The 17,369-nt window shown below is 39.3% G+C and overlaps 1 protein-coding gene across 2 annotated transcripts in view; it reads left to right on the forward strand.

Moving 5' to 3' along the window:
* Positions 1-12,076, forward strand: part of ccdc71 (coiled-coil domain containing 71) — a 29,918-nt gene extending 17,842 nt beyond the window's left edge. Inside the window, exon 2 of one of the 2 annotated variants that reach the window (NM_001044710.1) lies at positions 9,510-12,075. In NM_001044710.1, the coding sequence (NP_001038175.1) occupies positions 9,551-10,588 (1,038 nt within the window). In that variant the 5' untranslated portion in view covers positions 9,510-9,550 and the 3' untranslated portion in view covers positions 10,589-12,075. Of the gene's footprint in view, positions 1-9,509 lie in introns of both variants that reach the window. The other variant, XM_073936576.1, reaches the window with a different exon arrangement.
* The last annotated feature ends 5,293 nt before the right edge of the window (positions 12,077-17,369 follow it).

Consider the following 17,369-nt stretch of genomic DNA (forward strand, 5'->3'; position numbering starts at 1 on the left):
TCGGGCCTGGGCACGCTTGCGTCATCGATGCTGCACTGTTCAGTAAGCGCTCTCGCTCAGCACAGTGGAGATTTCTGTAGTTATATCGCTTTAGTCCTTAGGGATGCAGTGACACGCAGTCAGATATTTCGCCGAAAAGATCAGCCACTTTTGACGCTTATAAACAATCATTAAGTCCTCGTGCTGCAGGAATTAGGAGGTTTGCTGAAGGCGCGCAGCTGTCGTGCAATGAGGGGTTTGCGTCTTTAATGAACTACGGCATTTTAGGTTCACTGAACAGTAATAATAATTTATAATCCCCATGAAACAGTCCTTTAATAGTCACGTCTTGCTTTCAGTTTCGGGCTTTGGCGTATTTTGCACTCACACACAAGTGAACCGCGCTCAGGCACACCTCTTCCAACCGGGCCAGGGCTGACCACGCGATTCAGCGCGCTCGCACTTCTCAAACGATCCGGGAAATGGGCCTGGGCACGGTACGGATAGCATAGTGTAAATAGGCCCTAAAAGATATCAAGCCCAGCTTGCATAATTTGCCTTCCAATTTCATTCAGCCAAAATCCTATAATACCAAAACAAATTCAACAGTATTTCAGACACCGCAAACTATTCAGTACATCTAATACTCTGATCTGTACTCCTCCACCACTTCCTAGTCAGCTGATGGTTTGGCCATCTTTTTCACAAAAACAATCCAAACTTTGCCAATCTGCCCATCTCACAACTTGCCCTCTGGACCCAATCTCCTCCTACATCCTTCTGGAGATTTCTCTGGTCATAGTGCCAGCCTCACCATACATTTTCAACACTTCACTCCATGTTGGTACATTTCAAACCACTTTTAAGCAGGCTAAGTAATGCCGATGCTAAAAAAAAACATCAGTAAACATCTCAATGGTTGAAAGTTACAGACCAGTCTCTCTCCCTCCTTTTATTGCCAACACACTGGAAAAGGTTGTCTAAAACCAAATGTTCACATTTTAACGCAACAAATTGCTTGATGCAAACCAGTCAGGTTTTAAATGTGGACATTCCACTGAATCTGCACTACTGTCACTGACGCCCAGCGGATTACCAAAGCAGGTTCTAAATAATCTGTTCTTCTTTTACTGGACCTATCTGCTGCTTTTGGTATGTTGAATCATCACAATCTACTATCCACCCTTCCCTCAGTGAGCATAACTGGAACCCCACTCTGCTGGTTGGAGTCTTACCTCACCGGCAGATCATTTAGGATTACCCGTAGAGGAGAGGTATCCAAAGCTCATCAGCTGGTCACTGGGTAACTAAGAAATCTTGTTCTTTGTCTTCTTCTATTTTCTATTTAAACCACATCAGTGGAAACCATCATCAGATCACATGGTTTCTCTGACTATTGTTATGCTCTATCGTTTGTTTCATCCAGATGACCCAACTGTAGCTGCAAGGGTCTTGCATTACCTAGAAAATATCTCCTCTTGGATTGAAGACCATCACCTACGCTTAATCTGGCAAACACTGAACTTCTTGCCTTCCCTGCAACTCCACACTTTAAACACAATTTCTCAGTCCAACTGGGATCACCTACGATTAGCCTATGTAATTCAGTAAGGAATCTTTGGGTAATCCTGCATGATCCGCTCTCTTTCAAGGAACATATTGCTAACACAGCTCGATCATACAGGTTTGGATGAGAACATTTTTCTACATCAGGAAAATAAGACCCTTCTTAACAGCTCATGCTTCACAAATTTTAGTCCAAGCTCTTGTCATTTCAAGGCTGGGCAGTGCTCTACTAGCTGGACATCTTGCACCATTAAACCTCTACAGATGATCCTAAACACTGCAGCTTGTCTGGTCTACAAAGAGCCCAAGGGAGCCCATGTAAAACCTCTCTTTATCTCTCTGCGTTAGTTACCTGTTGGGGCTTGTATCAAGTTAAAGTCATTGATGCTTGCTTACAGAACAGCCACTGGCACTGTACCCTCTTACCACCACCTGCTCCTGAAAGTCTACATCTTCTCCAGTAGCCTTCAATCAGTGAGAGAACACCACTTTGTGGTACCATCACAGAAAAGCTATAAATCGATTTCCAAAGCCTTTCATTCAATGTTCCTTGCTAATGGAATGATCCTCCCATTCCCACAAGGACTGCTGATTCATTAATATCATTGAAACGATAACTACAATACAAACTCGCCTCTTTCGAAATTACCTGAATCCCTGTGAACAAAACTAGGACCTCTTCTTCTCCCCCCACACCAGAAGAAAGCCTCAAAACATTATGCAATTCTGAGTGTGCCACTCACCTGTGAGTGGGCTTGACAAACCACCTGTTAAAAAAACAACCTTTCGTTTCTCTGTCATTTGAAATGACACTTGCGCTAGTTTTTGCAAATTTGCAAGGTTCTTCCTTAAAGGTTCTTCGTTGTCCATAGGGCTGGGCGATTTCACAAAAATAAAAAAATCTAGGTTTTTTATAAAGTTTGATCGATTCACGGTTCACGATTTCGATTTCGATTTTTTTATTTTTTATTTGTGTAACTAGTCAACTTAAAACATTACAACAACATGACTGAAGTAACACTCTCTTTATAAGTAACTTAAACCATCTGGTTAAGGAAGATTGTATTTTTAATGGCCATGCCATACATAAATTAGTCAAAAACAACAAAGAAATTCACAAGTTAAATATCATTGCAAAAGATTTAAAGGGTCACGAAACACCAAAACACATTTTTTGCGTTATTTCAAGAAAAATCGTACTTCCTGTTTGAAACGAATTTTTGAAGCTGCGTCACGGTCATGACATAATAGCGTTGTATTCCAGCGTGCAGACTGGGCGTCTGTGCCAGAGTGAGTCTTATTACGTCTTAAAGTGTGATGCATTAATGCATGAGTAAGGCTTGGTTAAAACCAATCAGCGTGCTCTATTGTGCAACTTCATTAATATTCATTAGTGTCACCGTGTTTAATAGTAACCAATCCCTTTGTGTTTTTCCAATGCTTTACTTGCATTGCTCTACTCTTCAGCAAGTTGGCTTGACTTTTAAGCAATTCCTTAGTGCTGCTTTTAATGTTTTTTAGGTGCAAAGATGCATGGATGTCTCCTAAATATACGCATTTGTTGATTTATTTTGTTAACAAATTACAGAAAGAGGCAATTAAACATATATTGTGCCTCTTCAGGATGGAACTGAATAAATTTACAATCCGTATATGCCGTATTTTGTGACTGATCAGCATGTGAACAGATGGGCCTGTTGTTGGTCAATAGAAAACAATAGTAAAACTGTCTTCCGTTTTCAAAATAAGAGTCTTGCATACATAGTTAGTTTAATTTAAACTAAGACAAATAGTTATTGTTTTCTCAGTAGGAAGCTTTGTGGCTTATCAAACACAGCCTGGGGCGTCTATAGTAATGATCCCAGAGCAACATCAGTCTATTATGGCTGGTGCAGCTCCTCAGGTCCAGATGACTAAGAATGTGACCTAAAGGCTGATTTATACTTCTGCGTCAATCGCCGTGGCCGTCGCTGACGTGCACTTCTCAAAAATTGTAACTACACGTCACAACGACGCGTAGCACAAGCTCTGTGATTGGTTGGCTTGGTAGCGCTGACGAGTCTGGGCGGGACTGAGAGCCACGCGAAAGGCGCGAGCTGGACGCAAGCCCAATGGAGCGATTGTTTACAAGTGTGGAGTCCCGTGAAGGAGCTCCTGATGGAAAGTTTTGTTTTGTGTTTACCTCATAGTTAAAGTTGTTGCACGTCCGCCGGTTCCTGCCTCAAAATGAGCAAGTTTGAGCCACTTGTACATCCAGGAAGTGTTCAGGAAAAGCAAAACAGCAGAGAAGAAACTTGAAACAGTGACACATTAACACCTCACTGCCCACTAGTGTTTCGGAAGTATTAATTCAGAGCAACAGAGACAGCGCGCAGAAGTATAAATGCACAGCCACGTGCTTTGCATGAGCCGTGGGTTATGCCGGTCACTTGATGCAGAAGTATAAATCAGGCTTAAAGTGCATGCAAATCTTGAGGGCTTGCTTAATGAGTCACGTAACAGTCTGTTTTGTGTTCTGATAGGCCAGTTATTCACCGAGGTAACAATCGTTTTTGAAGCTGGATTTATACTTTTGCATGGCGCCACATCGTGCACCTCCACTGACTGCGCACGCACCTCACAAAATGGACGAGGCTTTTAAACTTGCCGCTTTCGCCGTTATGATATTCTATAAAAATGACAGGGGGCGGTCAAAAGAAATCAGACGGATAATATCATTCAATATTTTTAAATTGTTTTTATTATTTTTTATAAATTATTACATTATAACAAACTTCAAATCCTTCAGGTTTTTCCAAACCTTTTAACAAAAACTTTCTCCTTTCCCACGGCTGTTGCAATATCCAGTCAAGAATTATTGATCATTAGGTTATCTCTATGATCACGGATCATAAAGATGTCTGTACAGTCGCACGGTTTCTGACAAAATCTCTTCAGAGTGTTTCATATTGAACTCAAATCAAACGTGGCACCGCGAACACTGTTTGCTCGCCTCAAAAAAAACCATGCGCACCACTAACCGAAATCATGTCGCACGCACCCAAAGCGGACCTCCACAAACTCTGCGATGATGTCACATTCGCCGTTCACACTCAAGCAAACAAGCGGACGCGTCGAGTATAAACCAGGCTTGGCCTTTTCCATATTTTTAACTTTAATGATGACAATGACTAGGTATACCCAGATTTTCTTTGTAGAGCACCTTTAAGAATAGTTTTTGAATCACATCACTAAAGATTCCCAGAGCTAGTGTTTCGAAAAGGAGAGTCTGGATATTGCGACGCTGCTGAAATGAGCAGTGAGCCTTGTTTTACATTTCTGTACTGAGAGGTTGGATTTGCTCAGTCTCACATATTAACATGATGCGATTTCGCAGGTCAGAGTTCACCAAACATAGACTTTTGTCTGCAACGAAATAGAAAAAAATATCTTTGCACGGCCTGGATCTCAGGTCAGGCAAATTTGCATGTGAATGAATAAAAGTCAATGGAATGGAAAGTCTAGTGTGGCCGTGGCTTTACACAGAGTTCCATGATATATGCTATTAATGCGAAACACTGCAGTTCACACTAATAGGGAACAAAAGCTGTTGGTCAACGTGATGATGGTCATCATTTAATATACTCTATATTACGATTTAAATAATCGTTTTGATTGAAATAGTATATGTCATGTAGTTATTTTTTTAGTTGATTTAGCCATTTCCCAAATAGAGACCTTAAATCAAGGGTGCCCAAACTCTGTCCTGGAGGGCAAGTGTGCTGCAAAGTTTAGTTTTAAGCCCAATCAGACACACCAGGGCTAGCAAATCAAGCTCTTATGCCGCAGGCACAATAAAATTTGAGCTTGCGAAATTCTGTCGTACGGCGCTACGAAAAGGGCGGGATTAAACAAGATGATTATACATTTAAAAAAGCGAGTGATCGGTCGATGTTTTAAATTTCTGTCCAGAGAGGTCATGTTTTGATCCTCGATTGGTCTCACTCAATCATATGATGCAATTTCGCAGGGTTCACCAAGCTTGAACTTCGTGATGCAGCGAAACTTGTCGTACGACCTTACGTTTCCGATCTGACGCATTCACGTGTGTATGAATAAATGTTTATGGGGAGAGAAGAGCAGTGTGACCGCAGCTTTACTAGGCTTTCTAGAAACATCATTGCATCGTGTGTTGAGGCAAGCTGGAGCTAAAATCTGCAGGACAACGGCCCTCCAGGAACTTGGACACGCCTGCCTTTAATCATCCATTATCATGGACTTTTTATTTGGGGAAACAATGACTATTTAAGATTCCTTTTTTTATACATAGCATCTGGTGTTTTTACCACACTGCCTGATTTAAAGCTTGTTTTTTTTTTGTTTAATGCCCAAAACAAAAAAATCAGCTTGTATAAATATAATCATATTAAAGACATGTTTTCTGCAAACATCTCACGATATCTTGCGCTGTGTTGCATTTGATATACATTTTATTTTGTAATTAGAATTTCTAAATTTTACCTGGAAAGCCATTTAAGCAGTCTTCACTTGAGTCAAAATGTAGTGTTGCATTATGTGACGTGGGATGGTGAGTAATAACAGAGATGTTTGTGCAATAGATCCATGTTCGAGGAGTGGCAAGATTTCAATAACTATAGGTGTATGTCATACCTACTGATTAAAATCTTGTCAATTATTCTCTAGCTGGTTCGTGGGCTGTTAGCTTAAGGCGTGTATTTTATACTTTTGATCAGTTTAACGTTAAGTAGCATGTTTGAGATTTTAATAGGTGTTCTGTTGAAATATGCCACTTAAAGATAAAATAACTGATTGTTTCTAGAAAAGGTGAACGTTTATTGATTGTGTTCTACGTATAATTGGAATCCCAGAAGATTTTCATGCTACAGGCAGAGTGTAAGATCCATTAAATCCCTGGATTAATTCATTTTTTCATCGATTTTGTGATATCATCTGACTGTACTTATATATCTCTAATAACATATTAGGCATTATATTTACTGCACTTTCATGCTGCAGCATTAAAAACCAGTTAATTTTATTGTGTGAGATTGAGTTAATGCCAAAGTGTGACTGGTTTACCATAGTTAAATTACCCAAACAAGAAGGGGCAACCATGGCTTAATGGTTAGAGAGTTGTAACTCAAAGATCATAAGTTCGAGTCCCCGCACCGACGGACTGGTGTGGGGAATGAATAATTAGCACTCTCGTTGACTCAATACCATGACTGAGGAGATTCTCTTGAGCAAGGAGCCAGATCCCCAACTGTTCCCCAGGCAGTCCACTGCTCCGGGCAGTGTGTTCATTGGTGTGAGTCTATATGAATAAAAGCATGTTAAATGCTAAAGCGTACAAGAACTTTGACCATGGTGCTTGCAAGCTAGTCAACAGTGTGCGCTGCTGCCTTTGCACTTTCATCAACACAATGAAATGAATAGGTTTCATTGCGGTTTGATTCCTATGTTTCCATGCAAAATCTGCTTCAGACTGCACAGTTACCATGTTTGGAGTAAGAGTGAAATCAGTCTGCTGAACACTGCTTTTCATCCAATAAATCCGGTGGCCGAAAATTCTGCATTTCTAGAATTATAATAAAACTCTCAGGTTGACAAGTCCTTTTGCCAGTTTGAAGTGAAAAACATTTTGGCAGCTGTGAAACTTTAACGTTTTTGTAGTATAACAACATCTCATGTAAAAAGATACCCCTACAAACAAGTTCATTTTTAGTAAACATTGTTCACGGTTACTCTAATTGGCTGAAATCGACAATCAGTTACAATTCATGCTTTGCCTAATTACGATCAGGGATCTGGATATGAAAATTTCAATTTCTGCTTATGGTTTTTGGGATGCATTTTTTTATTTTTTGTTAATGTCTGGGACGACTTGACCTTGCAATCTCCCATGACGTTCTGCTAATCTAACCAGAAGTCAAAAGACTGATAGACATTTTGAGTTAATAATTTCTTATATTCCGCTATGTTGTCTATGACTTTGATTCCTATTGGAATCAAAACTGGGAATCTATGAGTTATTGGTCAAATTCTGATGAGGCAAACTATACATGCTGTGGTACAAACATTTTAAGCATCATAGTAGCTTCTCAAATAAATCTGAAATCCACTTTTGGGTTGTTGTATTTTTCCAGGTAAGACATTGGGAAATTTAGGTGCAAACTCAATAAAAAGGTCCATGCTTCCCTTGGTACATAATTGCAAAATGTAGAATTAATCTCACAGTTCATTTAGTTTTTTTAATGAGGCATAGAAGTTTGCATTACGCTTTTACAAGCAATGTGTAATGCTGGTCATTCTGCACTTAAAAGTCAAGTATTACATTTTTAAAAATATTTCAGTTTGATGGGATTTTCAGGTATCATCATTTATATTTTATCTTTGTATATTGTACAAAAGGATCAAGACTAATTTGGAGATGGCATGTTAAAGCTAGAATTAAAAAAAAGCTGTGAATCAAAGACCATTGTGCCTAACAATGGGACAAAATCTTAAAATATATAATGATCAAGAAATCCATTTAGATCTGTTCAATGTTAGTGAAAATATCAAAATAGTTTGAAAGCCAGTTTTTTGTAGAGGTATTTTTTGAAGAGTGTTTAAAATGAGTTGATATGACACTATTTTGACCAAAAAGAAAGATAATTAGGCACATCCAGACTTCTTTAGGCAAAAATTGCTTGAGTATTTTAGTGCGGGTATTTTAGTGCAATCATTACAGGATTTTCAGACAAACAATTTGTTGTTATATGGCCAACCTAGTTGGACTATTTGTGTTGTATTATATCAGGGTTGGGCCAATAGACGATGCCATCGTCCAAACCCGCTCGCGAAAAAAAACACACACTGAAGCTGGTCGCACACCAAAAGCGCCTCTCGGCGACGCGCCATGTAGCGCCACGCAGTGCCATGCATTTTAGAAATCTAAACATAGGTTTCTATCTGGGTACACGCACCGGCGGCGTAAGTCGGCGGCGCCCAGCCACGACTCAGGATGCAGTTCATATTTCAGCTGCGCCACAGAGCGCCATCTGATTAGATTCATGTTAAATATCATGCGAATGTGCGCTTCAAGTGTGTAATACTTTAAACTGTCATGTGCGCGTCGTGTCGCGTCGTTTCTGGTGTGCGACCTGCTTTAGGCCCTGTTTACACGAATACGTCTTAGTATTAAAATGGCATTTTAGAACGAAAATGATCCACATCCACACCATGTTTTACCTAGCATTTATGAACAGCCCTCCGTTCGCTGAAAATGCACATCACGTGACCAAACACACACACAAACACGCACACACACACACACACACACAGCCTCAAACTGTCATGCACTCCTCTGAGCTCCAGAGAGAAGGGCATGTCGGACAGTTTATAAAGGATGTACTGCTGGACCGCGTCTCACTATAGTTGTTAAACGTGATATTTTGACATCCCAAGACTCCCAGAAGTTCCGGGAGTCTCTGCATTTGCGGGACTCATAATGCCCGTAAAAAAGTGAAAATCTCCTGGAAATCGCGCGTTCCGTCCCGATCCTCAAATAAGTCGCGCACCCTTCCCACCCCCGGATTCCTCCTCGCTCTTTAGACACATCACGCGCACTCTGTCAAACACATGATAATGATGCCATCGTCCATTGCGATGTTAGACATCATACTATGCCAAATTGGTCGACATTACCCAACCTTATATTAGATACACATCTTGTACAGAAGACTGTCTACTGTTCTTTACTTTGAGTATGCCAAAATAAAAACCTTGACCAATTCTGTGTTTGGTATATAACTGCAGTTGGGATACTCTTGTTTAAAACTCATTTGGTAACATTTGGTAATCTTTTTGGTGCTGGTGTTGCAGAATTTACATTTGACTTTGTCTTTTTCATACTAGACACTGAAACTGTTTCATATGTACTTCTATAAATCATCTTTCTAATATTCTTTTCATATTCACAGACACCTGAAGTCCTTATGCATACCAGCTGTGAAGGTGCACCATGAATTGTGAAGATCAGGGCATGGGGAGGGTAGTCCATTCCTGGGCCAGATTTGCCCCAGCTGGACACACTGCCCTTGAAGAGGCCCTAAGGGTCTTTAACCCCATGTCCAAGGACCTGACGGACACAGAGAGACAAATGGCGTCCTTTCTTCAAGAGCTAAGGAAAGAGGGAGCGAAACCTGTGATCCTGCGGAGCAAAGATGTGTACGGATACACATCTTGCACTACGGAGCCAATTTCCTCCAGGATTAGCACTACCAAGGTTCAGAGAGTGCAGAAACCTTGCAAGAAGCGTGGAGGACGCAAAGGTTTGGGCAAGTCCAAGGATGTAAATTACTCGATGCTTACTCGAGCAGAAAAGGACATTCTCCAAAACCAACCCAAGATCCTGCTTACCAATCTTTCGGTGGACCGCCTTAGGCGGAACACCGCATCGACAAGGCTAGATAAACATTCTGTTCAAGCACAGCAGTGCCTCAAGCTAACAAACATAAAGGGGTTGACTGGAGGCCACACTGCGAGGTTGCAGATTCACTTTGGTGCTGATTCACAAAGCAGTTTTGCTCTGGGACGACCACCGGATCTCTCCGGGATTCCACACTCTCCCACAGAAAACGGCAGTCAGATATCAAACGTAGTTGCCTTGGACAACAAACGAGTTTTGTCATGTCCGTTCAAAGTAGAAGATGCCCTCATTGGAGACTCTGCCCCAGTGGTCTGCCAAAATGGGTTCGGTCTTAAAGATGGTAGCATTTATAAAAAAATCCAAGCTGTGTCAGGTAAACCCGATGTGATGGCCAGTGGTCTGGACAATGGTTCAGTGAGGAGACTCCATTTCCCAAGCTTCAACTGGTCCCAGTCGGCACTCACCAACGGCCAAGATGTTTCTAGACTGAATGACAATGGTCTCGAGTGCAAGGTAATAAAAGTAGATGATTCAGTCACAGATGAGGAGTTGAGGAGGAAGGCACAGAAAATCTTGCAAGTGAACTTGTCGCCTGTGATACAGATTCATCCCCTTGTTGACTCTGTATAGACTGTTTCTGGGGATTCTGTTTTCGTTTTCTCTTAAGTTTTTTTTTGTTTGGGAGAGATTTTTGGAAACAAACTTAGGTTAACTCTGGATGGGAGCGTTGCAGTTACCTCCAAATTTTGCATTATCGTCAAGTAGTTACTGACATCATAATCCAAAGATGGGATGCTCTTTTGTTCCTGCTCTCACAGTATTTTGTTTCCCCAACACATCCCAACCTACCTTTTTATTTTATAAGTTGTGTCTTTTTATCTAACTTCTGAAGGATTGGACTGATGAACAAACCCTTATTTATGACTATGCAGTTCCCGGGATGCTCCTTTTGTTGGAATTCTATGGGCATGGACTGCTGTCTTACTGGATCATGGGAACAGACTGAATTTGTAGAGTGATTTATTACATGCTACTGCTTGAAAAGACAACGATAGCCTAACCTAAGTTGGTCTTTATGGTTTTTCTACGTCCTTGGATCCTGTTGATGTCAACGTCGCCCAAGTTTTTAGACATCATCAGTTTTGTAATATGTTAGTCTGCCGGCATAGACTGCATATGATATTTTTGTTTAGATTCTAACATGTTCAGATTGGGGGCACTTTTTTTTTGCATATTAATTTAATTTCAGGGCAAAAATAAATGGCCTTATACTTTAAGAGTGAAAAATAACTGAATCTTTGTACTTTTCCTCATCTCAATGTACTTGTTTCTGCACTCCGCTTCTCATTAATTCCTCTGTTTCTTTGAATGTGCCAACCCCGGTATTTGTTTCTTTAAAGTTTTGTTGGTGCCATGACCACAAGTCTTGCAAGAGTTCTCGTCATCCCGTCAAGCAGTGGACCTGTTTGTCCATTGGTTGAACGTACCTCAGACACTTGAATGGGAAAATGCTGTTGTCATTCATCCTGCAGTTAATTATGTATATTGTTCATTCCATACATCCAGGAGTTGATGGGTCATGTTTGATCATTTGAGGCCATCTTGGATTGTTTAACCTGAATCTGAATATGATCTCGATCCAGTTCTGAAGGTAGTATCAAATTGAAATGCATTCTTTACATCTTCACAATATCAAGTTTCTCTCGTCAGGATTAATTTGTTGAGGATGTTCATGATTCATGTGCATTGAGCGGTCTTTCTAGGGCACGACAGAATGAATATTTGGAGGAAGAGATCTGTGAGAATTAAGTTCGCATTTGAAATTCATAAGGCCTGTGGTTCTTTTGTTTCGTTTTTTCAGGCTAAAGTAGATGATGGCAGTGCAGCAGTTAATCGGTGCCACGAGGCAATTGTTAAACGAAATATTGTTAGAAATTTACGTTTTAAATCCTGTTAAAAGTCTTTCATCCACCCTCAAACGTCAAGCAGATTTTCTTTTCCTTTTGAATCATTCTTTATTTTCACCCCATTGAATCTGTGACACTCAAAAGCTGTAAATGTCAGTGTTGTATCTTTAGTTACTGTTATCAAGTTGTGAATTAAAATATGTTTGAGAAATGTTTGGTGTGGGTTTCTGGAGTTTCTGTGATGCCACTTGGAATATACAATGTATTGTTTATGATAAGAACACATCTGCAGGATTGGCATGGTTAAATCTTGGTCATGGGTAATGATCTTGAATGCTGTTGTAGAACATTTGTTAAAATGAATCGCAGAGCCACGTTCAAAGCAGCTTTCAACTGCAGAAAATGGAACAAATTATGTTTAATATTAATATGCCAAGTTGCTTGGCAACCATAAATGACTTGCTGTTTGGCTAATGAACTTGCCAGATGTTATTTGGCTGATGAATTGTGTATTGTGGTTACTACATGTTTAATTGTTTTTTAGAACAATGGTGTTCAGCCATATTAATGTTGTTGCCATTAAACTCATGGCGCAGTATTATGTAATATACTGCTGTGTGAGCAACCTAAGAGGAAATGAAGATTATTCATTTCTTGAATATTATTTACCGTGATTATCAAATGTTTTCCTTCACCTTAGATCTAATTATCTTCTTATTTCAATAGTTTTTCCCAGAGATGGGTTGCGGCTGGAAGGGCATCCGCTGCGTAAAAACTTGCTGGATAAGTTGGTGGTTCATTCCGCTGTGGCGACCCCGGATTAATAAAGGGAGTAAGCCGACAAGAAAATGAATGAATGAATTTCAATAGTTTTGACACCTTGAATATATCAGTGAGTAGACAAAAATGGCATTTGCTCAAGGACATTCTCTAGCATGAGAAACATTCAGAAAATCAACCCTCAAAGAGGATGCAGCATCCCTGTTAATTAACTGAGAAAATTTTTACATTTATGGGACCTCATTTATAAATCGTGCATTAAAATGATTCACAACTGATGAGAGACACTACATGTTTCCATCCTCCTGTTTTATGCTCATTTTGGAACAAAATGCTTCTTTGAAATGCTAAGATGTGCATAATGTTTTAAAAAATGCTCATAAGAAATATTTATGCGCACTGCTGAGTAGGATAAACGTTTTATTCGATAAGAAACATGTGCATAACCAACTATAGAAATATATTTAACTAATCTCAGCATGCGCATAAATGTTCTTAACAATTATGCAAAAATGGGCGCTATGAGACAGTAATATTGGACAAACTAGCGAACCGACCACATTACACAACATCTGAAATGTAGTTTTGGGGTCCGTTCTTTGTACCTCGCTTAAATGATCTAAGATTATTTGGCAGATCCTGGATCTTTTAATCTTGATAACTGATCTCTCGCTAATTTGGTTCTTCAAACAAGTTCGCGAATCAGATTAGAATGTCTGGATGAACTGATCTGAGATCGATGCGTGTGTTATGAAGGACAGATCTATCGATCCTCGAAATTATGATCAGCAATGCAACGATTGGCTGACGGCATAGCAGCGTAATGACATCATCTGATTAATATTCAATTATCCATGTGAGCAAAATTACATCAAATTAGCAGTAAATGGTTTGTTAAATATGAAACGCAAGAATTTTCCACATTTGTTGTGAGCTGCAGGCTTTACACTTTCATTTTTCAAGACAACAGTATTCATCATGTATTTCAATGCAAATCAATGTATTTAGTTCTACATTTAGAAAATATTTTCTTTATTATAGTCACCGTTTTTTAATCGGTGTATAAAGAATAACTGGTTGTTTACAAAAGCATTTTGATATTGGTAAAGGTGTCTGCAACTTTTGTGAAGCATCAAATTACTGGCATATTAACTATCAAAACATGTTTATGACTGCATAAATGTATTATTGCTTTAAAAAAAGTCACATATTGTGCATTTCTATTATAAACAATTTGTTCTAAAGCGATCTAAAAAGTTCATTTCAATAAGTTTTCTCTTTGCACCACCAGATGGCAGTCTTTGTACTTTCATTTCGAGGGTGCAGATTGCATACGTTTTATTAATATGTATAACTTTATTTTATTAATGACTATAACTTTATATATATATATTTAAAAATTATGTATTATTTTCCCAAGTGTATATAACTACTACTGTAAGAAAATATCAGAATTCGGAACATACTTTCTGTATTATCTTTGCTTGAACTAAGCTGATCTAATCCTGTTTATATGAACTGAACCTGCTCCCGATCAGGTTTGACCTAGCAGAACTGTTGCCATGACAACAACTCTCGGATCAGCTTTGAAGAACGAAACGATCCTGGATCATGTCAAATCGTCAATATCCAAATCCAGCTAACTGAGTAATCCACGTACGAAGAACGGACCCCTGGTCAGTCTAAAATCCCTCAGCCAAAGTCTATCATCAAAGCAGTTAAGTACTGTTTCCTCGAGAAATACCTTGAGCGTCTGTGATCCCAAAGAGGGACTCACGCCTCTAAAAGCCACTGTGCATTCATCGGCTGCTCCTACCACAGCGAATTGCGTTTTTTTTTTTTTATATATATATTTACTGCCAGTGGTTTAGGAAGTGACGATTTGTGCTCTTTGACTCATTCACTGTAGAAAACGCTGGGTTCCACACAATCAATTTGTGTTAGGACAACATGAAGAGAAATCAAGTTAACTTATCAGTTTTTAAAAATGTAAGTGGATTGAACATAAAACAATTCAGCTGTAAAAAAAATTTAAGATTTGTGTTGTTTCAGCTCATTTGAAATAAGTAGCTTGAACAAACAGCAAGGGTCATTATTTTGAGTATTGGATGAAAAGTTTTTGAAAATTATTTATGGCCCGTTTCCACTGAGTGGTACGGTTTGGTATGCTTTTATGGCCATTTCCACTGTCAAAAGGCATACCGTACTGTACAACTTTTTCGGCACCTTTTTGAAAGGGTACTAAACACCAAAAGGCAAAGCTATACGCACAGCTGACGTCGACTAAAACTTTTTGTCTTTTTGACACCATGCCCACCAAAAGAGTACCCTTGGTAGTGGAAATGCAAGCCTGATAAAGGTGACCCATACAGACCCCAACCGTACCGTACTGTACCAGTCAGTGGAAATGAGCCATCGGAAACGCGTATACGTCTAATTTACATATTTGGATGAAAAAATATCTGACATTCTTGCAACTCATCATTTTCAAATGAAGGATTTGCATGTTGATTAGTGCTCCTATACAAGCCAAATAGGTTATTAACCTGTTTAATAATCTACTCGCTTTTAACGTATTTGTGAGAAGCATTTTGGCTGTGCACAATTTCAAGACTATGGGTTATGTAGATCTCACAATCCGCTTGTTAAGTGTGACGTCACGCGGTACGGCTTCCGGGTCCAAGCGCTCTATTCAACTGAATGGGGAGACTCATGAAATGGTAATAATAAACGTTTACAAAGTGATTTAATACTTTCGAAAGTCACGATCGCAATATATATGTCCGTGCCTAATATCCGATGGCCAGAAAGTAATTCATTGTTTTATAAATTGTTAAAATTTTGGTGTTTGTTATGCAGCAAGCCCAGAGCTTGTTGTGTACACTATGACTTTATATAAAATTAACTTTAATGTGCGATATGAATAAAAAGTGATCATAAACGAACGATTTCTCCACTCAAGTGAATGAGGACCCTGAAACAGTATTACATACGTCACAAACACGTCATCATGTCGATACATACCTCGATACATACCTGATCTTGTATCCTTCCTAATGCTCTTTGACCAGGCGGGAACCTTAGGCTCATCTATCTCAGAGTTCTCTTCCGGGACAGCATGCCGAACCTGCTATCATAGTCGAGCGTTATCTAAGTGTGATCTCTTGAAACTAATTTCGAGAGGTGCATGTGATTTGATTGAATGTGGCTGGTCCCTCATCTGCAGTCATCGATAAACCAACCAGATTAATCGAAGACTATAGTAGCACATTTCACTTTATCTTCATTGTATATGAGACTTTTTCTTTTTTACCAGGGGGAGCTCTTGAGACCTACCTGATCTCAGACACTCTTTCATTCTTTATGACCTGGAGGGAGTCCTGGGCTTGATTATCTCCAAGTTCAAGGTTCTCTCCTGGGACTGCATGCCAACCCTGCAATTAGTATCAAGCAATATCTAAATGTAAACTCTTGAAATCATGTCAATGGAGAGCTTATTTATTCAGCTCAATAAATCTCAATCTTTAGAAATCTCAAAAATATTTAGCCATTTCTTTGCATTCTGGGGTCTCGTATAGAACAGAAGAGCGTTTTAGTAACTCAAACTGTTAATTTTTCGTTTACCATTAGGCTAATTCCAGCCAGTATGCGGCATCTTTCAACAAAGGCTTTCTCGTGTTGCTATTATGAATTTGGTAAGATATAATTGGCCTGCGCAGCATTTTAACCATCTGTCATGGAGGACTGCAATTTCCAAAGTTGCCATAGGCCTCTTGTTGGCCTCCATTTTCTCTGGCTTTTCTGGTCTGAGCATGTGAATTTGGAGAAACGCCAGTCTCGGCAGATTAAAATAAAGCTGCATAAAGCAATAATTGCGGTGCACTGCACTCCATATTTTGTTGGATTTCTTTTCTTAGAATTAGTTGCTACCTTAAACACTGTGGCAAATTGAGTTTGGTGAAAGGGAAAGTGATGATAACGCTGGGGAATATGTGTAATTAGAAACTGTGGATGGAACACGATAACACCTTTGGATAGATTTTTTTTTCAGTCAAGAGAGTTAAAATGTTTCTCTGAATTTTGTGTCAGCCATAGTTAATCTTTTTTAAATGTGACTCTTTACTTAATATTTGAATAATTTTTGGAGTTTGAAAAACACATTTTGAACACTAGTTTTGTGGTCCAGGATAACATAATATATCTACCGACATCAAATTTGGTTGTTGGGATTTATAGTCTCAATGTTGCATGCAGCAATTCAAGTTGGATGGACTTGATTCATCATAGATCCAATTTTTTCAAGAAGCCTTACAGTGATTTGCTGGGGTCCGTTCTTCGTACCTCGCTTAAATGATCTAAGATGATTTGGCAGATCCTGGATCTTTTAATCTTGATAACTGATCTCTCGCTAATTTGGTTCTTCAAACTAGTTCGCGAATCAGATTAGAATGTCTGGATGAACTGATCTGAGATCGCTGCGTGTGTTGTGAAGGACAGATCTATCGATCCTCGAAATCATGATCAGCAATGCAACGATTGGCTGACGGCATAGCAGCGTAATGACATCATCTGATTAATATTCAATTATCCATGTGAGCAAAATTATATCAAATCAGCAGTAAACGGCTTGTTAAATATGACACGCAATAACCTACCACATTTGTTGTGAGCTGCAGGCTTTACACTTTCATTTGTCAAGAGTATTCATCATGTATTTCAATGCA

The sequence above is a fragment of the Danio rerio genome, chromosome 22 (assembly GCF_049306965.1).
Source record: "Danio rerio strain Tuebingen ecotype United States chromosome 22, GRCz12tu, whole genome shotgun sequence".
Classification (NCBI taxonomy): Eukaryota; Metazoa; Chordata; class Actinopteri; order Cypriniformes; family Danionidae; genus Danio; species Danio rerio.